The sequence below is a fragment of the Rutilus rutilus genome (assembly GCF_951802725.1).
Source record: "Rutilus rutilus genome assembly, chromosome: 22".
Lineage (NCBI taxonomy): Eukaryota > Metazoa > Chordata > Actinopteri > Cypriniformes > Leuciscidae > Rutilus > Rutilus rutilus.
In genome coordinates this window covers 28,948,712-28,976,314 of record NC_140227.1, presented here as the reverse complement: position 1 = coordinate 28,976,314, position 27,603 = coordinate 28,948,712, and the positions used below count along the sequence as shown (strand labels likewise).

Genomic DNA, 27,603 nt, shown 5'->3' with positions numbered 1-27,603 from the left:
CGACCTTTTTTTCCATGACTAAGACAAGACTATTACGAGACGACACCAACGTCATTAAACAATGAACATTGTAAAATCAACATGCAATATCGTTGACACAAAAGACGACACTAACTTGACCAAAATCACTCTGTTTTTGTCGGAAAAAAGAAGAGACCGCTACGAGTTTTCATGCTTTTACGGTTGCCAGATTTCAAGAATTTAAATCCCCCAATCAGAGTTTATCTGTTTAAAGAACACGTTTTCTGCCCGGTGTTTTACTTAATCTTTGCAATCTGGCAATCACGTGCACATGCTCTCGAAGAAGGTCGGATGATCTTAAAACACAGGCAAACACAGGTGTTGTTTTAATAGAAAAGCATTCAAATAAGTTGGACTAGAAATTTCACCATTTTTTCTTGTTTTACTAGTAGGCCTATAATAAATCAGGAAACTAGATGTGGTAAAATAAACCGTATGGGTTGACATTCTCTTGATTTGTGCTTATAGGTGAAAGTCCAATAATTCTGATGAAATGTAAAAATACAATTTTCGAATGACAACAATCGTTGTGATTATAATTTTGAGCAAAAATGATTAATTATTATTTTCAGTTTAAACATGCAGAATGATGAAAATGTGGCTAAGAATAAAATGCTCAGACATTTAGTTGACTTAAACTTGACGAAACAAAAACAGGACAAGGTTGACTAAATATGTAAAAAAAAATTTGACACAGGACTAAGAGTAAACTAAAAATAGCTGACAAAATGAACACTACTTGAAGCTCAATTTCGTACTTTGTTGCATTCCAAAATGTCACATATACTGCAATTCAAGTACGCATTGCATTCTTTGAGTTGCCACAAGGGGCACTAAAACAAAAATGTCTGCATTTACAGTGACTTTTCTGCAATGACAATATGACGAGAATCTTACTGTAATGTTCACATCTGAATAGTCCTGAATTATCTGAGTCTATCTGCATACTGTGTACTTGAATATAGTATGTTTCCGGCCTTAGTCTGTGACATTCAAGAAGAATAGCTTTTTTCTGGCTCAGGTGATTTTCATGAATTCTAACTTTTACATTTGGAGTAGATCAGGGGCGTTTCCTCCGATGAGGCAAGGAAGGCAGTGCCTTCTGCGTTCACAAATCAGTCTAAATGAACAAAATTATGGCGTTAATGGTAAGACTAATTAAAAAAGTAAGTAAACAATTATATCACAGCTTTGTAATTTGATGAGATTTATACTTGGTTTTAATAAATAGAACATTAATAAGATTGTAAATGTAAAAAAAGAATTGCATATGGATAGATTTGTATAACAGAATTGTATTTAGTTTCTTACTTTGGGCCCTATTTTAACGATCTGAAACGCAAGTATCAAGCGCGAAACGCAAGTAACTTTGTGGGAGGATCTTGGGCGCTGTTGCTATTATACCGGCGGGATAAATGACTCTTGCGCCCGACGCAAATCTAAAATGGGTTGGTCTGAAGTAGCTTCATTATTCATAGGTGTGGTTTGGGCGTAACGTGAAATAAACCAATCAGAGCATCATCTCACATTCCCTTTAAGAGCAGGCGTGCTTGTTCCATGGCGGGTTGCTATTATAACGGCGTATTTGCCAGGCGCGCGCCAGGAGCGGTTCACAGCCGAGGAGACCGACGTTCTCGTCAAGGACGTAAAAGACAGAGAGGTGACATTGGGGATGGGAGAAACCCACCCAAATTAGCTTCGGTTAAACAGGCGTATAATAATTTGGGTAAATATCTAAGCTAGATTTATACCTATTTTTTCACATCTTCATGGACACAACAATGATTTCCCTTGTGTGTTAATATTTTTCCTTGTAATAATGTATGGTTTTCAAAAATGAGAACTGCTGCGTCTGTGTGTAGATGAGATAAGCAAAGTGTATGTCCGTTGTGCACACCCTACATTGATTATGGCCAAGCATGCACCCTTAAAATAGCATCTGAATAACGCGCCACTGACTTTAGACTAGGTTTTTCCTGGTCAGTGGCGGAATTGTTTTCTAAATCTGCAAAATAGCACCAGGGAACGTTTGCGCCGGAACACACCTCCTCTTTGCGCTGAACCGCCCCCAGGAACGCAAATGCATTTGCTAGTTTACCGACGTGCGTCTGTGGAGGGAAAAGTCTGCTGTGTGCGGGTGCAAAATAGGAATGATATGCGTCGGTGTATAAAGTCAGTTGCGCTGGGTGCAAGATAGGGCCCTATGTAATGTAATGTTTATTTAACCAGGAAAATGTGACAACATTAAGTGTAACTGGGACATGAATTTACATTTGATTTACAAAAAAGAAAAAAGAAAAGAAAAACTGTGAGGACTTTGCCTCCTCATTTCAGAACACCACTGCATGTAGATGTTTTGCCTAAATTTCCTAAAATTAGGCAACTGTTGAATACAAGAAGAATGTAGAGGTATATACGATGTGATTACTAGGACATTTTCCTCAAAAGAAAAACCTGATAAGCAGGAGACTTAATCAAAGTCACCATTTGCTCTCCATTCAATCTCACTGGTGTCTAGGATAAACTAGTGAGTTTGAAAAGATCTCATTTGTGATTTGCCTTTTTATTTAGCGCCGTCTCTCTCTTGGCAACAGTTACGTTGGGATCTAATGACCATTTCACATTTTAAATTGGGAGATCTGTGGCTGTTATGCTCCAACTAAAGCAAATATTTAGAAGAAAAGCACAGTACATTCGCATAAGACAATGAATAAATGAGCCGGCTCTCTTCAAAAGTTTTTCTCTCTTTCATTCCAAGTAACTCGACCGGGATGAATTATAAAAGAACGAGGCGTTGAGCAACTTATTTACAGGGTAATTAAGACTAGAATATATATCCCTTCCTATTCCTATTTGTCATTTCTCGTCTCTTCATTTATCTCAGTACATGCTTTGGCAGAACAAGTGAGCGATTCTGAGGACTGCAATTTAGTCTCATTGTTCTGCATCAAAGTAAGGGGCTTTTAAATTATGCTGACTCTGACGACTGTGGCTTTAGAGGCAAATTTTAATCACAGAGTCAGTCGCCGTCTGCCAAGCGCTGCCTTAAGCGTTTGCCTTTCTCTCTCTTTCACGACCGTCTCCCAAGAGTAGCCAATGAGACGCAGAGCTGAGGGAAAAAAGCTTAACAACAAAGAAAATGAAAAACAAAACAAGGCTACACACACGCTGCTAATACTCACACAGATATAAACGTATGGATGTAGGTGGTAGAGCAAGATAGAACCGAATAGAGCGCTGTAGACTATTTGCTCCTTCTCATGTACACAATTATAGGTGCACACAGGCATGCGCGCCCACTATAATTAATTATGAATGTATTAAGATGAATCGCTCCTGTTTCAAATTCTACTGACATCCAAAAACACATTCACGTTCGACACGAACACCAATCAACATTCAGCGCAAATGCCAAGGCGTCGCACCCGCATGTGGCCCTTGTCTAACTGATGTCCGACTCTTGATCTGAGGAAATCTTTGAAGAACACCTATCAAACCTGCCCTTCAAAGTAATGTCAAGCATCAGAGAGTCCCGTCTAAACCGAGGATACAAAGGTACGGCATAACTTAACTCTTTATCATCTCACCGTAAAGAGCTCTTTTAAATTTTTCAGAAACTCTATGTCAGCAGTCGTGAGTTAGGTCAAGAAAGTGACAGATAGACTGAACTCTTCGACGGGAGACATTGGAGGTCACTGAATACGGAACGATCTATGTTGAAATGAAGTGATGAATGTGACTTCTGTGCAAAGGCACTGTGGGATCTCATACTGTCAATACGCAGCATGTTTGTACAGATCACACATGTGACTTTAAGTGACCCCAATAAGAACAACAACACTGATGGTGACAGAAAAGCCCTAAAGGCAGTTTCTGAAAAGCAGGCTTATTTTCAATGAGAGTGTTTACATGACAAATGAGCCGAAACATACGATTCGGTGATAAACGGTTGGTAAGCATCGGCCATGGATAAACCATAGGCCCAATCAGGCAATTCAAAACCAAGTTTTCCAATATTTAGACAGACAAAAAACATGAAGTATGAAAAACATCACATAGGCTACGCACACACAACGAGCACATTAAGCCCAGCACACAGCATTGTTTTTAAGTTCCATCGCGAAATATACGTAACAAAAGCCGACCAATCAGGTTGTGAACATATCCCTAAATGTCTTTAGGTTCGGTGTTAAAATGCCAATGTGAATGCTAAGCGGGCCAGGACTCATTTTTTTGTGTGTTTTTTGTTCACATTAAGGGTGTGTTCACATTTGTAGTTCGGTTCACTTGGTTCATTTGACTCCAGACCAAAATAAACAAAAACAAAATTTATTCCTGGCCCGCTCAGCGTTCACATTGGCATTTTAACACCGAACCTAAAGACATATAGGGATATGTTCGCAACCTGATTGGTCGACTTTTGTTATGTATATTTCGCGACTGAACTTAAAAACAATGCTGTGTTCTGGGCTTAATGCGCTCGTTGTATGTGCGTAGCCTTTATATGATGGTATTTTGACCAGATGAGAACTCGTGAAGAGCTTATAAAATCTGTAAAGGAGTCAAAACAGCAGCAGGAATCCCTCTGTCACACGCACAAAGGAAGATCTGCTGCGAGGATACGCGGTTCTGATGCCTGTACTGAACTGTGATGGGAAACACAGCAACTATGATTACATGTCTTTGGTCCGAGTTGAATTCATATTTCACTCGAACCGCACCAGAGTTTGCTTGGAAGCGGACAGAGACTCTTTTCATCTTTTCATGCGTTTAGGGTTCGGATGGCAGCGTTCACACTTATTCGAATGAACCACCAAAGCATTTTTTCAACGGGCTGGCGTATTTTTCCAATTGTTTTCAATGGGAGCACCGCGTTTTTTAAACGGTATGAGCGCAAAGAGGCGCTGAGCGTTTTTTTCACGTCGCCGAGAGTTGAAGAATGTTCAACTTTGGGTAAAAGGCAGCGCTCATCACTGTCACTTTTTACCCAACCGTCCAATCACAGTGGAGGAGGGGCGGGACTAATACCACACCGACCAACCGCCACATTCTGCTTGTACAACGTCAACAGATGACAACAACAAGCATAATTTAAAACAAGAGCCAGAGAAAATATGTTACATTGTATCGACATTTTTATATAGAATCAACACAGAAACAAAATATGTGTGAAATGAGAAACTAGTAACACTTTTGCGGATATTCCGTATCATAACAAGCAAAGCGTCTCAACTGGAAAAAAATGCAGCGCTGCCAAAACACTCTCAAGCGCCCACAGCTAGGCGTTTTCAGCAGAACGCCTAGCGTTTTCAGCTGGCTTAAAACGCTTTGGTGGACACACGGCCTAACAGAGCAATCGCTCAAGGGTTCGTTTTAATCCAACCAAACATGCCAAGTGTGAACACACCCAAAATCATATTAAAAGGCATCAGAAATGAAAAGAAGAACAAAGGTTTTAAAGTTCCTGACAAACCTGCACACACTCAACCTTCCATAGAGAGTTGCATATTGTAAAAAAAAAAAAATGTAATGTTAAAAACTTGCCAAAATGTACAACTTTCTGAGGTTGCACTATGAAAGGTTGTATTGAAAATTCTGTAAAGCAAAATTTTTTACTCATTACCACAATGCTTTTTGTGTGTCTTTGTAGTGACGTTGATATCACAAGAACACTTGATAGAGCAGTGTTTTTATTTTTTATTCAATTTACTCAATTTTAAAATATGTTTTGATATATTAATATATTATATTAAATCTTTTGATTAACACAAACCACTGCGTGTGGGCCTCTAAGTTTTTAATCCCTTTGGTACAATACAATCCTGAAGAGGAAAACCGATAAACAGGGTTTATAATGAACAATCGTCTGCAAAGGTGTCTGTTGAAATGTTTTGACATTTCTCGCACACATTCATAATTAATGCGTTTTAATTGAGCGGACGGATCTAAATGGCAAAACAGGCTAGCTGTGCAAAATGAGTACTTGTACTTCTAAATCCGCAGAGCCACATTTCTGTTCACCCAAGGCAAGCACAAAGAAGGTCCATCCTCCTGTATGTTCCCTCTGAGGATTACCGCATATCTGCGTTCTTTAATGACTCTGTAAGCATCTATAGTGTGCAAGTACATGGGTCGGTTTCGAAACAGATGGAGCTTCGCCACTGCAAAGTGTAAAAAGACAAGAATGGACACAAAAACTTTCCACACCTCATCAGCCCAATGTCACTTTTTAATGAAAGCCGTCTCTTTTTCCATTAAATTGTCAGCTCTGACGGACATTTTCTGTTTGCATTTGTTTATTTGTAGACTGTATTTTCCACGGAACGCCATTTCACCTGCCGTAAGCGGTTTTGTCTCAGATCGTGGCGGGGTTTACGCTTCCGACGCTCCTTTAGAAACTCTTCAAATTAAGAATGGTGCAATGACAAATGCTCTGAGAGCGGCAAATCTGCTTCAGAAGGCAAATTTGGAGCCTGTCTGAATAAGGAGAGGGTGACATTTACAGATTTGATTTTCTCTCTACCTCATCTTACGGCAGACACAAGCCTGCACAAGGGTCGCTGTGGTGTCTGCCGTGACTTTTTGATCCCATTTTGGAGAATGTGGGCTTTGGAGGAAATGTATTAAACTATCCTGATATAAGAACAGATTCAAGAAAAAACGTTTTCTCGAATGGACTCAAATGGAGGTCAAGTAAATCTAGAGCTGTTTCTGTACAACAGATAGGGGCATAGAGGACGTCTGCAAAGTCAACAAAAACCTAAAGGAGTAAATGTTACGGAGATCAATTACGTCACTTTCGCTTCGCCTCTGTTAATGGATCGATTTTGGCCCATCTGTCATATTACAGAGATGTTTCACCAAGGACCGCAATCTGTCTCGTGAGAAATGTTCCAGAAAATCAAATCTCATACCCGTTCGCATCTCAAATGAAACTTTTGATTGTTATATATAAAAAAATAGAAAAAATGCAAATTGCAAACCAGCACAATATAGATTCTACTCATCAACTGATTAATTTTTTTAGCTTATAAAACAAAAATGCCGTACATATAATAAAACGGAAAGAAAAACTCAAATCCTCCAGTGAGATGAGGTGTCAGTTAATTATAAAACGTTGTATAATAAAGACTGAAAATTGCTGGGAAAAGCAACATTTACAGTTCCCAGTACAGATATTAAGGGGTGTCTAGGGAAATTTGAGCTTTTTTTCTCCTTTTTTTTTTTTTTTTTTAAACAAAATTAATGTGACAGAAATAAGGGCTCATTGCACAGTAGTTCCAAGCAGACAGGGAGAAGGATGGGACTGCATGTTAATTCATCAATGGCGCTGGTAAACTTTTCAAGTAGTCTTCCCTCAACTGCTTTATTAACCACATGAGTTGAAGGCGGGCTAGGAAAGAGGGAGGTCTTATGACTTTCAAGTCAAAGTAGAAAAGGCTTTGATATGAAAGACAGCATACGAAAGGAGAACGCAGCGGGTTGACATGGTCTTTTACCAAGCTGGCATTCCAACCTCTATACCACAAGCCTCCTCCGTGCCTCTCTCCAGGGAATTGTGCACTGCATGAAAATCAGTGGTATAGTTATCTATATGCTAATTTCCATGGTGGAACGAAAGGTGAATATTCAGACATTGGAGAGTCACACCCACAGCGTTATCCCTGTCTGGTCAAGAAAAACACAAATAGGAAGACCGTAACATAAGAAACAACATGGACACATGCACAGATCGCAAAGAGATCATATGCATCTAATTTAATTATTAAGTTGATGATGAATTATGGATTTTTATCTGAGGGCATTTGCACTGCATGAGCAACTGCATGAGAGGGAATTTTAACAACCCAAAGAAGGGCTGGGCAATACATCTAAAAATCGATATATATCTCAATATTTTTCAAAATTTTGATGATATTCAATATTTTTGCATTTGCTACAGATTTCCGCTTGTTACGTAAAATAATGTTTCCGGTTTCAAGCCTCTTCTCGTTTGACTTAATAATACTATCTGAGCTGTTTATGAGCACTATTTATTCATATTACACATTTAAGCTAAGCTTTTAAAAACTTAGGGTGTACACTACAGTTTAAGTGCTCACGGTATCCCGGCAACAAATATTTTAACGATTTATCCATCTGGGATTTCGGTATGGAGATAAAGGAGAGAATCATGATCTTATGGAAGTATTACATCACGTTCTGAGTGTATATTAGCAACGTTTGTTTGCTTTTGGCATCTGACAGAGCGTTTGGACCTGGAAGAGGCGACGAGTGACATCATACTTAAGTGTATTGTTACAAAGTTTTTACTGCTTTATGGTTTAAAAAAATTTTTTTTACTGTTTTTTTACTAAATGAACACAAATGGAACATTTAAAAGATTTACTTAAAAATAAAAATAGAAATAAAAAGGATTTGCGAGCATGTAAAACATCCTCAAGCTCGCTGGGGAAAAAGGGGAATGAAATGGGTTTTCTGACTTTATAAACATAACTTTTAACATTACCACAATATTCATGATATTCTTTAATTGAATAATGTGTATCACCCAACCCTAACCAGAAGCATTCTTCAAAACTGCCTTTGACTGCTTTGGGCTACATAAACCTCAGACCAACTACAGTTTATAAATCCACCATCAGAAAAAAAAGAGAGGCGAGATCTTTTTCTGAGTGTAATAAAATTTCTATTGAATTAGCAATGACTTGAAGGGGTGGACGATGTCAGTCAAATTGATTTAGCATCTACTAAAGCGACTCAAGGTCATGGAGCTCGGAGCCAGACCTCGTCCAGAGAGAGTCTGCAGTGTGAACACTTTAAAGCAGGAGGTGTGGAGAGATTCTTCCACAAATCTGAGGAAAAGTCGAGAAGGAGTGCTGCCGTGACCTCCGGCGCTGGTCCTCCTCCTCAAAACCCTTTGAGCCAGAAAAACATGTGAATCTCGGTGCTAATCTGGGGTTTAACGGCTCATCTTTAAAAGGCTTGACATTGAAGAGCTGTTTTACTGTATCTGTCATGGCAGCTTGAGCAAGCATCACTTCAGAGAAAAGAGCAAAGCTTGTTTTAGGATAGGATAAAGAGGGCTGACAAAAACAGATCTCAAATCGATAGTGTCCTCTTGCTTTTATGCCACAATGATAGGATACCTTTGTTTCCGCACTTTTTCTCTCTGTGATTTGTGCTTCACTAGCACCAAAAATGAGGTTGACTGAATTCTGATCAACTCTGGACCACACTCGTATGCGAGGCTTTATCACAACCAATCATGCTCAGATAAAGCATTTTGACAGGATGATTGTGTGATCATGATCCTCATCATAAAAACTATAGTGACAGAGTGGACATAAAGAAGGGAAGATGAGGATAAAAGAATGAAAGGGAGGATGATAAATCTATTTTTTTTTTTCCCACAGGGAAATGGCCTGACAATGATTCACATTTCCTCTTAACAGAGAATAATGTGCCGTCCTAAAGCCATTAAAGGAAGCTTGTGTCCGGCCAGAGCCATGACATCATTTGGCACGCTGTTTTACCACCTTTTCTGATTCAAATGGGATCTGGGTCCAATTGGTCAGTTTCAATTTCACTCATCCCTCCAGCTCCCAGATCAATACCAATCAAAGCAGTGATTGCTCTATTGTTCTGCTTAATACTACAGCTCCTTCACTGGCTCCGGGCCTTCATCACCATCAGCGGCCACATCTGTGCCATTCAATAGATCATTGGCCAGCTAGCTATCTGCCATTTGGCTAATGAAGATTGTTTATAGAGAGGAGATTATAAAAATGCAAAGCTCTCTGTGGTTTTTACACATTAAAACCTAAATTAACGTCACTGTCGTCTCCTTGCGTGGGAGCTGTGTTTTGATGGAGTTTGGAAAGTTACTGTACATTTACTCACACTTGTCATTTTTTGTTTGCTCGTTCATTTCTCTGGTAAAAGTCCAAGGGTAAAGAAGCCCTCAGCACAAAATTGCTTAAGGAAAAACAATAGGAAGTTAATTAGAAAAATAGTTCTCAAATATTTTAAATGTTAACTCTTTTTCTTAATAGAATAGAGATTGCTCAAATAATTTCAACAAACTGAATATTTCAACACTGATAAATCTTAAGGACATAAGATCATATTTGTCATTTGATCATATTTTGTATTCATGAAAATTCTTTTGAATTATATTTTCAAGAATGTTTTGTGAATCTGGCGTTAAATATAAGAATAATGCTGCATGGAACCTTATAGAACTAAGTGATATTGATTTAATGTTTCTTTCAAAAGCCTAATCAGTATAATATTGATATCTATATATGAAGGCATTAACTGTGCACAAGAAAAGGGATAAAATAGGTTTCAACGATACATTTTTCTTTGTTTACAAATTTTTGTGCAATCTACACAATACCCGTATGTATATAGACAATCTGAAGCATAAGATAAATGAAACGATAACAAAACATATGCTTCTGACATGAATTATAAAACAGAAGCAGGTCCTATAAACAGCACACAAATAGGCAAACACCAGCTTGAACCATTGTCTTACACCTGGACGCATAAAACCAACATGCAAATCCATGCAACACTGACTACCAAAGGCATTCAGAGACATAAACAAGACAGAGGATATGAGAATGCTCAAATACACATGGACTCAATCATGCAAATGAGTGTATGAATACAAATGGATAAAGAGTTGAGCTATGCATACAAAATGCACTTTAGAGTTCTGGCTAACAATTTGGTCCTGTTTTCTGCCCTAGCCGAGCTCTCTCTCTCTCTCTCTCTCATCACAGTAACAAAAATTGCATATTATCATCACCATGCTCTTCAATAGATCCTTGTTTGAATCATGTACTGAATGTCTGAGACTTTAGTTGACTCATGATAGCCTCATTTCGGTGTTTATAAAAGCACGGTATACACAAAAGCCCTTTACACAGTGTGAGCACCGAAGCCAAAAACACATTGAAAGTGAGAGATAGGATTGCAAAAAAACACACATCCTTTTTCACTTTAGGTGTGATTTTTTTCAAAGGTCTCCAAAAACAACAAGGTCAGCTTCATTTAAACCTGCTGGACCTAAAAGGAAGCTATGCTGCATTGGCTCAGTCACGACTTGCTCCCTGAGACGAGTAAACCGAATGTACGCTGGCACGCACAGATAAGGCATGATTGTTATGAAGAGTGACATAAGCCTGCGCCAAGTGAAGCATCACCGTACGCCCGACACGCTAGCGCTTGGCACAATTATCGCCAACTGTTTTGATAACGAGAGACGTTATGCAAGCGAAGAGTTCAAACTCCTCCAAGACAGGAGGCCGATTCTGTGATAACCTGACTTTCGTGTCTGGGTGTCCCAGGAGACCAGCGTCTCTCTCTGCTCTCTTCCCTGGTAGAGCAGTTCAGTCAACTGTTTACATCTCTGCAACACGAACAAAACCTCTCATTATTTGCAGGATCTCAATTAAATTTTATCTTAGCCAATTTAAAAGATCTGTACGGCAGCAACTTCTCTCTTAATTGCTAGGGTGTTTTTTTGAAAATAAAGCCTGGCTGATAAAACACTGAAGATATGGGATACTGCGTTTGCGACAAGAAAGCAAATGAACGCACTGTCATCCTTCCATTGAAGTCAAGGGATGAATTTCCCTCGGTCTCCAGAGGCTAACTGCTTCTTATCTATTGACTCTTGTCCAAGACAATATGCAATAGCATGGGAAAAGTCTGCAAATTCATGTCATAGTAAAATACTTGGTATGAGTTGAGGTCTAAAAGTAAAAAAAGCAGCTGCACATCTGAACATATTCTAAAGAGACTTGATGATGTGCATTGTGGCCGCCTTAATAAGTGGGAGTGGTTCATCTGGGGATTTCCACTGGTGGAGTAAAAAAGGCTATGCTGGACACTAGGGAAGAGGAGAGGGGGAAGGAGAGGAACGGCAGACCAGGATTCCTCCCAATTAGCTCACTTCGACATTCTGGTTCTGTCCCAGTTGGCTCCCAAAGCTTTTCTTGGCTCAACAAAGCAAAAGAATCAGGCTAAAATGGGGTCCATGAAGGGGGCCGCCTGAACTGGATCTCCTTTTATCCTCACATTCCGACACGGCTCACAAGCAACGTCTACCACTGTGTTATAAGAACCGACAGCCCATTTCGTTTAAAAATCAACATGTAGGCTAATCAATGGATTGCCAACATGTCTGCAAAGAGTTAATGCTGTCGTTAAACCACGAGAGCCGGCATGGCCAGAGACGGCTGAGATGTGTATCCCTCCAGCTGCTAATTGCACTGTTAGCCTTCAACAACTGGGCAGCAGAACTCCTGCCACTTAGTGTCCACGTCGGAGTGTCTTCATTAAGAGAGTGTCTCTTCGAAACATCCTCGATCACTCAGTGAAATCACTGAGAACGGCTGGAGAGAGAGAAGCACAACAAGAACACACCTTCACCCACACCCACGCAAGCCAACGCCTGCGCTCTGCGTTGATTAGCCATGACAACGAGCTGCTGCTTCCAAAAATATGCTGCTCGTTCCGGAGCAGCATGGCTATGCATGAATAAACATCATCTGTAATGGAGCTGAATGAAAATGAGACGCTGGCCTTTTTTAAGCTGATCTACCAAGAACGGCCTCTCCCTCCCGACTCCCTGCACTAAAAGTCACCTAGTAGCTGAACGCTGGCTTATTACAAATTGCTTTGATAGAATTTGCTAAGCTCTTGAACCTGGTAAACACACCAGGAAAACAACCGTTATTGTGCTGAAAGCAAGGTTTTAGCTCAAAAGCTCTAGAGACTCTGAAGTCTTGTATTAATTTGATCTTCCTCTGGTTTGGGCTCTGGCAATACTATAAAAACACTGTTGAAGAACTATACCAGCTGCGAGAATGAGGTTATACAGTATGCAAACGGATGGGCAGAGAAGATGAACAGCATTTCATAACGTTGTCATGTTTTGAGGGATGCAGTGGAAAAGGAAGCCAGCTCTCTTACTGTTGTTGTCTGTGTCATCGCTGACACTCTTAGGAGGAACGTGGCCGGTGTAACCAACGGCGGTTCTGTACATTCGATCCGGATTACGTATTTTCTTCAGTCCTACAGGGGACACAGTGGAGGAGGGAACAGTGAGGGGAGAAGGTCTGTGGGTACAAAAATACAAAGCCCTCTACTTCCTATTCATGCAGAGGTCATTCATTGCTTTCACTCTCGCCTTCTTAAATGACCACAGCGCATTATGATTGTGACATTGCGATACATTTTTAGCCCTTCTGCAACTGACTGGAACATGCACTTTAGAGGTCAAGAGGTCATTTCAGGTTTAAGTTTAAGAAAAATAGCTACCATCACACTTGCATTCGTGAGTCTAAAGGAGCTTTTAGTATTGCATACAAGATGTATATGTAGGTGTGCAATCAACTAGGCTGGCAAGGAGCTAAATCTACATGTTGAATCATACCACATGATGAGGTTCTACTAATTTCTGTGGCTTACTGGATTCTTAAATGCAGTTGTCAGGAAAAAGCCTACTTTTGAGCATAGATGCACATTAGCATTGAACTAGAAAAGCAACTGCTGCTTCTTAAAGAGATTAAAATTGTCATCACTTGCCCACCCTCATCTCGTTCCGAACTTGTATGACTTTCTTTTGTGATTTATCAACATTGAAGAATGTTGGTAACCAAATAGTTTTATTGTAGGATCAATAAAATAAAATAAAATAAACAAAAACACTGAGACATTTCTCATAATATCTTTTTATATGTTCCAAAAAGAAAGTAATACAATATTAAAGTCATACGCCATGAGGATGAGTAAATAATTTTCATTTGGATGACATATCTGTAACACCGTGTCTACACTGGATGCGGCGCCAACGTAACACAAATCCCCGACAGTAAACTAATGCCTTGTTCTATTTATGACATACTCCAAACACTCGCAATACTTCTCATAGGAAGAACAAATGGATTGCAATGGTTGCTTTGTCGCGTCCAATGTAGACAGCTTCCAGCTGTTGCGGCACGTATAGACACGCTGTAAGAAACACATAAAGCAAGCCATAAAAAGCATGCAAATTACTGGAACTGAAATCTGAAGAGCTAAACTAGCACTTTAATTTCCCCCAGTTGTCACCTAAACATTGGTAAACATCATGTTCATATTGACTCTTTAACAGCGATGGCCAAGGATTTAGTACCTGAATCACTGGTAAACTGTGCCCTCTCCTTGCAGTTGGCTAATCAATCCATACAATCAATCATTTAGAAAAGGTCTATCAAGTCAAAATAACTTCTTCAGGTAGAAAGAGTAAAAGTGGGAGACACTATGCATGGCTTACTATGTTCACTTAGCCAGGCAAAACCTCAGAGAGGCTAGATAAATTCTACACAATCCAATTTGTTTGGAAGATATCAGTTGTATTTTTATTTTATTTTTCTGCTGCCGTTTGCATTGCCAAACAGATCAAAAACACCCAGGAGCTTAATTCCAAGCAAAACCACACAGTGAAATTTCACGTCTCTGATAAATTAGAGAAATTGAGATTTGATGAGCAACCAAATACGGTATGTACAATTGAGCTTACAAAGCCTGCAGTTGTCCGCACAATACAGGTTAGTGGAGGCACGTATGTGAGAGAACAAGATAACACAGAGCCAACTGACTGAATGGATGGATGGAGAGAGAGACTCATGCACTCTCTAGCCATAGAAATATTCCAGAACACGACTTTGAAAACATCTAAAAGCTGATGGGGGGTAGTGAGAGGAGCACATCCTTGTATGTAAGCTGCCATCATCATGTTGGCAAGAACCACTGGAGAATATGCTTCCTGTGTGGAGGAAAAGAATAGAACTGATCCAGGAAGCTGGCAAGAGCAAAGACTGTCAGATACAAATGCGTGACACAGTTTTAGGCCGTATAGGTCAAAAGAGGCAATGTTTTCTCCTGTTCTGTGGCAGCTCAAATGGGTAAAAATAGCCCACAATCTTTCTGTCCCCAAACTTACGTTACATTTTGACACATTTCTCATTCTGAGAAGTAGAGCAAGAGCAAAGCGTTACCTGTCTGGACTTACATAGATAAATGTGCGCTATGAAACATGAAGAAAGGTAATACCTTTTTCTGGCCAGGTCATCGCTCAGCAATAGCAAAAATGAAGATATCCACCAACAACCGGAAAAACAGAACTGTGCTACTGCCTATAGATCCGAAGTAGTGTGTTATTAATACTTCCTTTCCTGAAGATAATTCTATACGTTCCAGTGCTCACTGGAGAAACAGCACACATGCGCGCTACCGTCCCACACAGGCACTCTGCGAGCTCACCCAAATCACTGAGGGCAACTTCGTCACTTTGATGGAATTCTTTAATAGGCAAGCTTAGTTATCACTCTTAGTTCCAATGTGTGTAAGTTGGGGGGGTGGAGGGGGGTACTGATTTGCACAGCTCAATAGCACCACCATGTGGCTGCTATGAAGCAAAACTTCCTTGACTGATTTAATTTAGGGAAAAAAAAATGTTGAATAAATAATTCAATGTTGACAAACTCGTGGTTGTTATTTTAAGCTATACCAGAGCTAATTTTCCAACATTACTGAACAATCAGCATTTTCTTCCCAAGATGCTTTAGAATCAAACTAATGTCTCACCATTTATCTGGCCCCAAAAAAAAAAAAAAAAAAAAAAACGTTTTCCAAAAGGGATCAAAGTAAACAGAAATTTTGAAGGCTAGGGAGCGTCTTGTGAATCTTAAATGTGATCTGAATAATTTACATCTTCCTTCAAATTCGTTATATAAAAATAAATGCATATATTTTAATCTCAAATAATTTCTTTAAGACGTAAGGACCACATTAAAAAACATCCTCGAAGAATGATAAACAAGATGCAAAAAAAAGTGAACTTTAGGTTCGACTATATCAAAACTAATCATAATTACACTCTATTCAAATTCTAGCGAATAGTGAGAACATGAACTTGGCTTTAGTTGCCGAGCATCGCTTTAGGAAAGAGGAGAGACGTACCTTTCATTTTGCTGCCTCATTAAAATTCCGCTTCAATTATCCCAGTGTCCTTTCCAATCCAGTTTCAATGTGTTATTATCTAAGAAAATAACTGCTGACAGCTTCAAAACAGCAGCGGCCAAACAGTCACAGTTCTGGGAAAATATTCCACACAAGACCGAAGCATATCGAGCAGCTGTCGGAGGGTTCAGTCACTAAAGGGGGGTTCTGGTGGGGGGTGGAAGGAAATCAATCACGTTTTAGAGCATCACCATAAATCTGCATTTATGGCTTTTGGAGTTAAAAGCGTCGCCCTGCTCAATGCGAAAGAAAAATGAAGTAGTTGACCGCGTTTGACTTCACGGAGCTCGCTTGTTTGTCAGCCCACGGGGAACGTGGATGCGGTGTGGAGGAATCCCACTCTAAATCATACGCGAGTCATTTCACGCGTTCATTTCGTCTGATGCGCTCATGTGCGCGTCTCAGTTAGGCTATAAGAAAAACATGTTTCTCTTCATCTAACGAAGGCTGTGGCTCGGCTCGACTTGGATGCGTGTGACTTTGAAAACCCTCTGTGTGCTTTCAGATGAAAGGAGTCGCGTAATGAACGTAACCCGTGATTACCTAACTCCGTTCCCGTTATTTTAATAGCCGTCTCAGAGATGGCTAATCCCATCAGCGCTTCAGCTTTTTTGCCATTTCGTGACAAACATAAGCTAAGCGAAAATGTCACTGACTTTCTCCGTCGCGCATCCCTATCCTGATCTTTATCATCTGGAGCTTAACGCTGATAAAACTGCGAAATGAAAAATAATAATCTTGTTATTTCTCTCTTACCTTCCGGCTTGTTTTCGGCAGCCATTTCCCCTCCGCGCGCCACATCCTCCTCCTCCTCCTCCTCCTAGCGACCGGGGGGGTACCACGCGCGTTCACGGCGAGGACGCGTCTAGAGGAGGGGGCGAGAGGCGGGAGGCGCGTGCGTGAAGACGCGTTAGCTATTGGCCACGAAGTGCCATAAATGACAATGGTGCTTTTGGTGATGCTTCATGATTTTGCGAAATCCATATCCCCCTTTTATCCACCCCCTCAACGCCATTGGTGAATTGATTATTATTTAGGAGACACCTTTACGATGCAGCGACCAATAAGAATTATTTTTTTTTTTTATTTTTTTTGGAAGGATCAGATTTTGGGAGAAATCTTAGGAATATAAACATAGAATATTTTAAGTCTATACAACAAATGTTTATGAATTCATGCTTGAAAGACACCCATATCCGTTCGGCGCGACAGAACTAGTTTATAACACTGCTAAATCGAGATACGTGTCCAGCAGTCTAAGTACTAATAACATGCCCCACTGTGTCATATAATTAGATGTTAACAGCCATGTTAGAGTCGTTAATCTGCCACTCGTGCTGAAGATGATTGTGAAACGAGAATGACATGGATGTGAGCATAGAGACCATGACGGTTTTAATCGAAAAGGTTATTGTTGTATTGCAGGTCAGCAGTGGCACCACTGAAAAGAAAAGAAAAAAAACATCTGGATAAGATGTGTCAGGTCGTGCGTGGATGCTCAAGCTTGTTCATGAGTTCTTGAGCGCTGTCCACTCGTGGGTGCTGAAGGAGATGGTGCTGAAAGAACAGCTCCACTCATCGACCACAAACAGTCCGTCTGCCGTTTGCCCAAATGAAGCCAAATCAAGAATGTTTACGCACAACAACGCAGCATGTAGTGATTACTGCCGATGTATTTGCACAACAGAATCATATAAATAAGAAAATAATACATAGCGGTAGTTTTGGGACGATGACATTATAAAGCCTTCTCCTTCTAAAACCTAAACCTTTAGCATTTTACTAATTGTTTTAAAATCATTATGTATGGAGTCAATATTATTACCATTTTGAGAAATTACATATATTAAAAATATTGCCGCATGCCACAATCATTTAAAATGACCAGACCTAAAATATAAAAACTCTAAAATTGATTAAAATTGTTTATGGACATTGTGCACGTAAACTAACTAACAATAGATTCGTTATTAATAATAATAATAATAATATTTTTTATTAATAATAAAAAATAATAAAATGTTTATTTATTAATTATACTAATAATAAGATGTATCCATATCATTAATCCAACTAATTTACTTAGCTAATTTTTGGAAATTTTCACCCTGAAATCTGTCTAATAGCGGATTTAAATTTTAAAGGACTCTCCTCCAGAACACATGGTGGCAGAAGAACAAATGAACCCTGAGCTTCAGCCGTAGGCGAATTGGCAGATTTACTATGGCAAAGGCTTAGCTCATTAATATTCATTTCGTAGTACTGACGTTACCTCGCCGAGCCCCTAAGCGTCAATACCATAGACTGTAAAAAATAAAAAATAGGTCAATACACACAACATAATTAGTATTCAGGAGTCAAGCCTTCGCTAAAGCAGTATTCGCCAGCTCACACCCCCCTACCTTCCAACGTCAGTCTCTCAACAAATCAGATCGACCTACAGACCGAACGTCACATTGCGTAATTAATATTCATGAGTAAAGCCTTCACCGTAGTAGGAATTGGTGGAGGGGGGGTTTGGGACACTGGGAACATCATGGCGGCTGCCTTGGAAATAGAATTGGAAATAGATAACGAAGATTATTATTCTCTGCTCAATGTCAGGAGAGAGGTAAGGAAGAGGATCTTTTAAAAAGTCATCTCCGTGGTTAAGCTCTGCACAGAATGACAAGGGGAGTGAATCTTATTCTCTTATTAGGTTAACTTACACTATAAGAGATATTCATACTGTCATACTATAATATGGCGGTTGCATGGGGCTTGTACTCATTGATCTGACGTTTCATGCTTGGACACCTTTCCAGTAGTATCTGTCAGCTGTCAGATTGCTATGTCACCCATTAGGGTGATGTTTATTAATATTTCGCATGTAGTGTACGTGCTACTTATGTAAATGGCGCTTGGCGCATGACTAGAGCTTATCTCAGAACAGCCCATTCACTTACTAATAACGCTTAAAAAAACATTACACTTCACAAATAACCCAATAAAATAGGCTCAATCAAACCTTGTAATGCATAATTACTTATTATACCTACCATAATAATAATAATAATAACTTCTGCTCGCTCTTGTGCTTGACTGCTATTTCCCAGGGAGCTGCCTGTAATAATGCCTCAAACTCTGAGGATGTAACGGAAGAGTTCGCGTTTGAGTTTGAATGCAAGAGCGCGCCAACACGCAGTCTTACCTGGGCAGCATAACCAATCAAAAGACTGTTATCAAGGTGTGGCTCTGGGTGTGGCCAAACCAATTAATTTAAAGGGATAGTTCACCCAAAAATAAAAAAAGTCTGTTATAATTTCCTCACCCTCAAGTTGTTCCAAACATGTATTATTTTTTTTTTCTTCTGCTGAATTCCATTGTATTTTTTTTCTATGAAAGTTAATGGGGCACATCAACTGTCCGGGGCCTATCAACATTGAATATAAGCATCCCAATATTAAAAATGTATGTTGACGCTGCTTAATAATATCCCATCCTTCGATCTGTCTGTCTTTCATCTACTATTTGTCTATCTTACGTCCCACAGGCTACTCAAGAAGAGTTGAAGGCGTCGTACAGGCGAATGTGTATGCTCTACCATCCTGACAAGCACAGAGACCCTGAGCTAAAGAGGCAGGCAGAACAACTATTCACAGATGTACACCAGGCATATGAGGGTAATTATTATAACTGTCCCCAGGACTATTATGACAGTTTTTAGTTCACAGGTTTGAGGAATAATTCAGCCAAACATGAAAGTTCTGTCATTATTTTATATCCTTGTAATGCATTGCATTATATGTTTTGCCCTCACAATTAAAACTACAGAGATTTGTTAATAAAACGAAGCATTAAACATAATCTTAATAATATATTTTATTGGGAGATCTTATTTTTTGAACATATAAATAAGAACATCTGCACTAAATTGCATATTTTTGCTTATATGCAGCTCCATATTCTTCTATATCAAATGTGAGCTATAAAAGCGTGATGTATCAAGTATGATACTAAACATAAAACTTTTTTTAGATTTTGTCTAAAGTTTAAATAAACTGTTCCATTTTTCCAACATTTTTTTTGTCATTTGTTAGGGTCAGGGTTAAAAATATTGACATACAATGAAAGTTCATAGTGACCACAAAGCCATCCATATTTAGAATAACATGAGGGTTAATAATTGTAATCTTCAAATAAAATGGTTGTGACATAAATAATAAAACCACTGAATACATAGAGTCATATTTGTAAAACCTGTGTAGTCAAAATAATTAAATAATTAATTTAATTATTTGACCTCTGCTTAGTTCTCAGTGACCCACAATCTCGAGCCATATATGACATATTTGGGAAGAAAGGCCTGGAGGTGGAAGGTTGGGAGGTTAGTTTTGTTTTCCAAATTTACGTTTATTTTTTATTACAAATATTTGTATTAATGTGTGTTACTGTGATGCATGTGATACTAATGACACATCTGCTTGCCTGATCCCCGATGTCTTTAGGTGGTGGAGAGGAAGAGAACCCCTGCAGAGATCAAGGAGGAATATGAACGTTTGCAGAAGGAGAGAGACGAGAGGAGACTCCAGCAGAGAACAAACCCTAAGGTGGACATTCCAGACCAGAATGACAGGGGGAGATAATGATGGTTTTTTATTTCCCAGAATGCAGTTTTATTTCACAGAACCTTGCAGTTTTGTTGTGCTCCAACTGATGTAATCTAAAAGATTCAATATGCCAGTTTGTTTGTTTCTTCTAAAATTTGAAGCCAGATAATATCAGTCAAGTCTTTGCTTGATTGTTGGGGAACAGATATTTGAGGACGGCTTTCATGCTTGATATTTTTTTACTTCTTTGCTCTTTGTAATTTCTCAGGGCACCCATAGGACTTTAAAAAGAACAGTAGTCCACTTTCACAGCCTCATTGTGTTTATAATCACACTATGCAAACTATTCTGACTCAAACTTTCAAGGAAAATATTAGTTTTAATAATAGTAGCCTTTTAGCTTTTTACTTCTGCCAATTGCATTTAGGCTTCAAAATCATAAAAGTTGTGTTCACTTCATGATGAACAAAGCATGAAAGAATCATAAACTGTTGTCGGGCACAGAGCTTTTTTTTCTGCAATAATCCAAAAGCCAATGGAAAAATTATTATTTTTTTATTTTTTTTTGTAGAGGGAACCAGGGTGATGCAAACTTACATCATCACTATTGTTTTTTTTTCTATATGGATGACCGGTACTCATTTTATTTGTGCAGGTCCTAAATTTGATTTAAAACCTCTGCAGAATTGATCTAAAAGGGGTTTGACTCATCATTTGTCTGTTTTCATTCAGGGCACAATAAGTGTTGGCATAGATGCAACAGACCTCTTCGACCGATATGAGGAGGACTTTGAGGATGTACCAGGAGGAGGTTTTCCCCATATTGAGATCAACAGGATGCACATATCCCAATCCATTGAGGTCAGTATGGACAATTGAGCATTTCATGATGTCCCCATCTCCCTTGTGCTCTATAGTCATTCAGGATTATGTTTGGCAGGCGCCCCTAACCACTTCAGATACCGCTGTCCTCTCTGGATCTCTGTCTACGCATAATGGCAATGGGGGAGGAAATATAAACCTTTGTGTGCGGCGTGTGACCTCAGCAAGGGGCTGGGGAGAGGTAAAACTCATACCAACAGACCTCCAGGTTTTGTGCTGGTCTGGTTCTGATGTTCTTGTTTGTGTGTGTCTTAAGCTGGAGTTTGGTGCAGGGGACATTAGAGGACCTTTATTTGGGATGAAAGTATTCCGTAACGTAACTGCACGATGGTAGGTGTCCATCTGTGTATGATGAGTCAAGTCTGATTTGTTTCTAATTTCTGTGAATCTCATGAATTTTGTGTCGCGTAGCTTTGTGACTGCACAATGGGGATTGCAGTTCTCCTCACGTGGCGTACGGCCCAGTGCCTCTACAATGATGGCCCGCCACCTAGACCAGAACACTATGGGATACCTGCAGTGGCGCTGGGGAAGCCAGTCTGCCATGACCACCAGCATCGTCAGGGACACTAAAACAAGCCACTTCACCCTGGCCCTGCAGGTGAAGCCCTCACAGGGGTACATTGACGATGGCAATTTGTTCCATTCAAAACAAAGTCAATGCATTAAGAATGCAATTCATCTGTTCTTATTCCTGTTCCTCAGCTGGGCGTTCCTCATTCCTATCTGATGATGAGTTATCAGTACAAATTCCAGGATGAAGACCAGACCAAGGTCAAAGGTTCCATCAAGTATGTATTTTACCTATGGCTTTCAATTGAGATTTCTAAATACACAACCAATCAACATTTAACTGTCTGTAAGATTTTTTATTATATTTGAAATAAGTCTCATCTGCTCCCCAATGCTGCATTTATTTGATCTAAGGTGCAGTGAAAACAGTAATATTGTGGAATATTATAACAATTCCAAATAGCTGTACTGTTTAAAAATAGTTTAAACTTTAATTAATTCCTGTGATGCAAAGCTGAATTTTCAACATCATTACTCCAGTCTTCAGTGTCACATGATCCTTCAGAAATCATTATAATATGCTGATTTGATGCTCAAGAAACATTTTTGATAACTATCAGTGTTTAAAACAGTTGAGCTGCTTAGTGTATATATATATATATATATATATATATATATATATATATACATATATATGTATGTATATATATAATGTCCTTTATATATAAAAATAGATCTCATGATCATAAATATATGTTTCTAATGAGCACCATCATTTTAGCCAATTAAACATCTAGACACTGTTTTTCACTAAATTATATTATAAGCAGCAATATTTAAATTTTTTATGCACCAATACAGTGTAATAAACAAAAGTAATACATTTTGAACCATAAAAAATACAACAAATACTTTTGAGTGGACAAATTGTTGAATAAATGGTGAAAGAGCTTAAATCAAAAATGCTATCATCTCTGTCTTGACAGTATAATGCACACAAGTGTGACACAAGAAGTGGGCATGAAACTGGGCCTGGTTGCATGAAACCTCTTAAGTGGTATGAATTAGTGGTTGTTGAATGTTTACATGTGAACAAAAGCCTAAATTAAATCTTTTCATCATATAAAGCGACCGTGTCTCTTCAGAAAATGAACAGCTCAGTTCATATGGATTAGTTTTACGATCTCTTGATGAACTTTTTGAAACGTCAAATTGGTAGTTGCGTTGATGTCAATGGAGGGACAGAAAGCTCTCAGATTTCATCAAAAAGATCTTCATTTATTTTGATAAAGATGAACAAAAGTCGACAACATTAGAGTGAACTATCCCTTTAACTTAAGGGCTTTCATGTTACTGGTCTCTGACCTTTAGGAAACGTAATGGTAAAGCACATTGCTATGTTCACAATTGTGTTTTATTTTAAATAAAAAAAATTTAAAATTGAATTTAAAATAAATATTCATTGTATTGCCCAGCCATAGCTTTATAGAGGTAAAAAGCTCCTATGTCTACCCCGATAGCTCATTGACGTTTTATCCAACAGGACTGGATTCTTTGGCACCGTGGTTGAATATGGTGCAGAGCGTAAGATCAGTCGCCACAGTGTTTTGGCTGCTACCGTCAGCATTGGTGTACCCCAAGGCGTCTCCCTCAAAATCAGGTTAGCACTGACTTGAGCTTAACCGCAATACACACTGCTCAGTAGAACAGCAAGCTAAGCTCAAGCTGCTCGTGGGTGGTCTATTTATGCTGGTCATTTTCAACTGTCTACAGGTTGAACAGAGCCAGTCAAACCTACCTCTTCCCGATTCACCTGACCGACCAGATTTTACCCAGCGCTGTGTTTTATGCCACTGTGGGCCCGCTGGCCATCTACTTAGCTGTCCAGAAGCTTATTATTATGCCTTATGTACAAGCCCAGAAGGAACAGTGAGTTATTATCCATAATTACTGCTCTGAAACCGCCCATTTTCCCGAAACCCCTGTCTTTACATTACCTCAGTTTCTCTGATGAAAGGCCTTGACTCTTTGGTTGTTTACAGGGAGTTGGAGAAACAGAAGGAGGATTCTGCTTCAGAAATTGCTCGCAGGAAGCAAGAGGCTGAAGCTGCTGTGAGTCTAATAAATACATACACAACAATGACTATTTCCATTATGCCAACACAAAAAGCCATTTATCAGGGCAGATACGTTGTTTTCTCGTGTTATTGTGTCTTTGGTTTTCAGGTTTTGCTGATGCAAGAGTCAGTGAAGAGAATTATTGATGCTGAGGAATCTAAAATGGGTTTGTGAAAGCCCATACATTTTTTTTATACATTCAGATAGATACAAGTTAAGCTCTATGGACAGCATCTGTGATATACTGGCAATAACCACAGAAAATAGAGTCCATTCATTTTAAAAACAAGCAAAACTAACACTAATGTGTTATATCCGATATTTATACTCATGTAATGACAGCATATAGCTGATAAACCCAGTAAATATACAGTATGTCCAAAGATACCCGGGGACTTGATGTAACAATTCATAAACCCTTATGTACATAGAGTTAAAAAGTAATTTCTAGAAAGGTCATGGGAATTTCTTTAATTAATATATATTTTTGTAGTAATGCTCTGTTCTAAAGTTCTGTATTTCTTTCACTAGAAATGACTTTTTTTGTGCCATCTCTAAAAAAAAATTCACAACAAAATCAGCAGTAAAAAAAAAAAAAAAAAGGCACAATATGTAACTTTTTTGCTGTAAAAATAGCAAAAATCACTATATCTATGTTATGTATTTTTTTTAGTTGTGTACTTACATTATCCCGACTGTTTCCAACAACTTTCAAACCAGGAGAAATTTGTAATTTAATTCGAAGACACGTCACGCACCGTACTGCCATTGCAACCAGAGCTATGAACCAGAGCCCTCTGATAGTAATCAATGCGACAGACGTGGACAACTGTGTAGTTCGCAATGTCTGTTTGCACGCTGTTGTTGTTTCGTTCAAACATTATGGACCATGGCAAGCAGACTCTGGATAAAAAAGGAGAACTAAAACGAGAATCAATATCAGCGCTGTGTTTTCGAGATGCCGAGAGCTCCCATAGACAGTATATAATCGAGAGCTCCACGTCCGAGACTTCGACCGCTCCTCCATGTACTTTATTAAACAGGTGAGCACATTTACATAAAACTAATCAATGTTATATAGTTCAACAATGATAAAATGTTAGAATATGATCTGTATGTTATTCTAATGTTGATCTAGCTTACTGCTAGTCTCATACAGACAAACTAACACATACATTTCAACACATTCAAATGCAGATTAGTGTGATAGTGTAATGTTAGATCAAGTGAAACAGCGCTGCGTTACCTCACAAGTTTAATTTGTCTAATAAACTGACCCGTGAGTTGTAATTCTGCACTTGCGTGTAACGTTAGTTCGGTAGAATGAAATGTCCATATTCCTTTTATATCCGCGGGACTCGCGTCGCGTGTGGAGCTGATAGCTGTCTCTTAGCAATCCCGAACTGCTTCATATCACAGTCATGATAAAAGCATCGATGTATTCACTCATCCATAAACATTATTAGATCGGTCGGCTTGACGTTGACGACAAGATACATAATTCTTAGCAAATGTTGCGTCATCAAACTACGCCTTTGTTATTGTAAAGAGGTTAGCGACCCCTAGCGGTGAAAAAATTACATACTGTACGTTTAAAAAAAAGAAAAGAAGTAAAAATCCTCTCAAAAGTGATTTTTATTTATTTATTTATGAAATTATATTCTTTGGTATTAAAAAAAAAATCCACTGCTAAAACAAACTTTTTTTCTGATAAAATTACCACAAGCTTTACATTTTCTTCTGTAGGTACATTACTGTAAACAATATTTGTTTAGTTTTGCATACTCTGGGATGAGAGGAAACACATTGTTGTCCATACAGTTTAACTTGTACTGAACATGAAACGTTCTCGTTAAATGAATAGTTTTATGTGAGGTGATTCATGTTTTTATTCTAGGTCTCATCATTCTAAATGCCTGGTACGGCAAATTTGTATTGGACAATAGCCAGAAACGTGAGAGAGCAGAGGTCATTGACGTGACCGTCCCTCTCCAGTGTTTAGTCAAAGACTCTAAACTCGTTCTTACAGAGGCATCAAAGGTTAGACACGCAAACATCAACCGGTGCTTTACATCAATGAGATGCTTAAACTCTCGCCAGGTGCTTCACATTAATTAGTTCTGTCTCGTGTTAATCAGGCTGGCTTGCCGGGGTTTTATGACCCGTGCGTCGGAGAGGAAAAGAGCCTAAAGCTGCTGTACCAGTTCCGAGGTGCAATGCATCAAGTCTTGTCCGGAGACACAGAGCCTCTTAGGATACCTAAACAATGTGAGTACTATGGAAACAAAAAAACTGGGAATGTTTTCAAAAAGATGGTTAATTCAAAGCTGGTGTAAAGAAAGTCTCTTTTCATTCAGCTCATAGAATCAGTTCAGAGACATAGGAGTCTTCCACACATTGGAAGAAAGGACAGATGGACTCAATGGACGTCAAAGGAACATAAAGGGACAGTCGGACATCCAGTGATCCGAAGGGCTGCTCCTCTTCATCCCACGTAGTCACCCGTGTATCACCTTTGTGTTATCTGTTTATCTCAAATCCCTTTACATATATCGTCAATGGGTCGAACACATCTTAACATCTCCTTAAGATCTGGAGACTTCCGATGAACCTCCTGAACCCGTCTGCAGCTTTGACAGCTGTCTGTTTTCAGGTGGTAGGAAGTGGTTAAATACCATATCACTCCATCCATCAGTCTCAGTTGGTGTTAACACTACACTATCTGACGATATCTACTGGATAGTACAGCAATAAAAGCTCCTGTAACAAAAAAAGTATGGTTCAAATCGTAATGAAGTGCTGTACAACCCGCGGTTTAATAAAACGGGTGATGATATTGAAATGTTTTTTTGACAGACGGTTTTGCATGTTTGTACACTGGGCTTATGAAAAAAGGAAAACTTAGGCTCACACTGCCTCCAAAATCAGTACTGTAGAAGCTGCCACAGGATCGTGATTTTATTTTCCTCCGGGAGAAATGTTGTTTGGATTACTTATCATATTAATATTTATATTTACAGGTGAATCTCACAAAAAAAAAATGGATGGCAGATTCTAAATGCAAAAAAAAAAGTTCTCATTACTGTAATCTGAACATTTAAAACTTTTAATAAAAGATGTGGGATAAATATTTAAATAAATATTACTGTGTGATGTTGACAGTTAGTGGATGTGATTTAAATGGACTTTAAAAGAATTTTCTTTATGCAAACTTTATTAGGTGAATTATGACCCAGACTGTTTTTGTGAGATTCACCATTTCCTCCGTATCAAAGATAGTTGTAGGCTGTGTATTCTCCAAATTTAAGATGCTAAATGAAGTCTTACAGTGTTACTGTGTTTTTATTTGTGGTTCTTTGCATCTGGACATTTGCCTTGAAAGCAACTTTCCCCCTTC

General features: G+C 38.9%; 2 protein-coding genes across 9 annotated transcripts in view; one reads left to right on the top strand and one right to left on the bottom strand.

The window, feature by feature from the left end:
* camta1b (calmodulin binding transcription activator 1b) overlaps positions 1 to 16,933 on the bottom strand; it is a 278,270-nt gene extending 261,337 nt beyond the window's left edge. For 6 of the 8 annotated variants that reach the window (XM_084395724.1, XM_084395726.1, XM_084395723.1 and 3 more), the window contains exons 1-2: positions 16,861 to 16,933; positions 13,012 to 13,113 (exon numbers count right to left, since the gene is read on the bottom strand). In XM_084395724.1, coding sequence (XP_084251850.1) covers positions 13,012 to 13,113; positions 16,861 to 16,885 — 127 coding nt within the window. In that variant the 5' untranslated portion in view covers positions 16,886 to 16,933. Of the gene's footprint in view, positions 1 to 13,011; positions 13,114 to 15,135; positions 15,209 to 16,860 lie in introns of those variants that run through there. The other 2 variants (XM_084395727.1, XM_084395730.1) reach the window with 2 other exon arrangements.
* Positions 16,934 to 18,613: 1,680 nt separating this feature from the next.
* dnajc11b (DnaJ (Hsp40) homolog, subfamily C, member 11b) lies at positions 18,614 to 27,268 on the top strand. Its single transcript, XM_084395337.1, has 16 exons — positions 18,614 to 18,715; positions 19,637 to 19,766; positions 20,397 to 20,470; positions 20,592 to 20,693; positions 21,426 to 21,554; positions 21,634 to 21,756; positions 21,832 to 21,905; positions 21,987 to 22,176; positions 22,281 to 22,366; positions 23,632 to 23,748; positions 23,862 to 24,017; positions 24,131 to 24,200; positions 24,315 to 24,372; positions 26,104 to 26,246; positions 26,345 to 26,474; positions 26,564 to 27,268. The coding sequence occupies exons 1-16, from the start codon at positions 18,641 to 18,643 to the stop codon at positions 26,587 to 26,589; spliced, it is 1,683 nt and encodes a 560-aa protein (XP_084251463.1). The 5' UTR covers positions 18,614 to 18,640; the 3' UTR covers positions 26,590 to 27,268.
* Positions 27,269 to 27,603: the final 335 nt, after the last annotated feature.

Coding starts and splice junctions, on each gene's coding strand:
- dnajc11b (XM_084395337.1), top strand. CDS start 18,641: ATGGCGGCTGCCTTGGAAATAGAATTGGAAATAGATAACGAAGATTAT. Junction 24,373..26,103: donor TGCTGAGGAATCTAAAATGG/GTTTGTGAAAGC, acceptor TTTTTATTCTAG/GTCTCATCATTCTAAATGCC. Junction 26,475..26,563: donor TCTTAGGATACCTAAACAAT/GTGAGTACTATG, acceptor CTTTTCATTCAG/CTCATAGAATCAGTTCAGAG.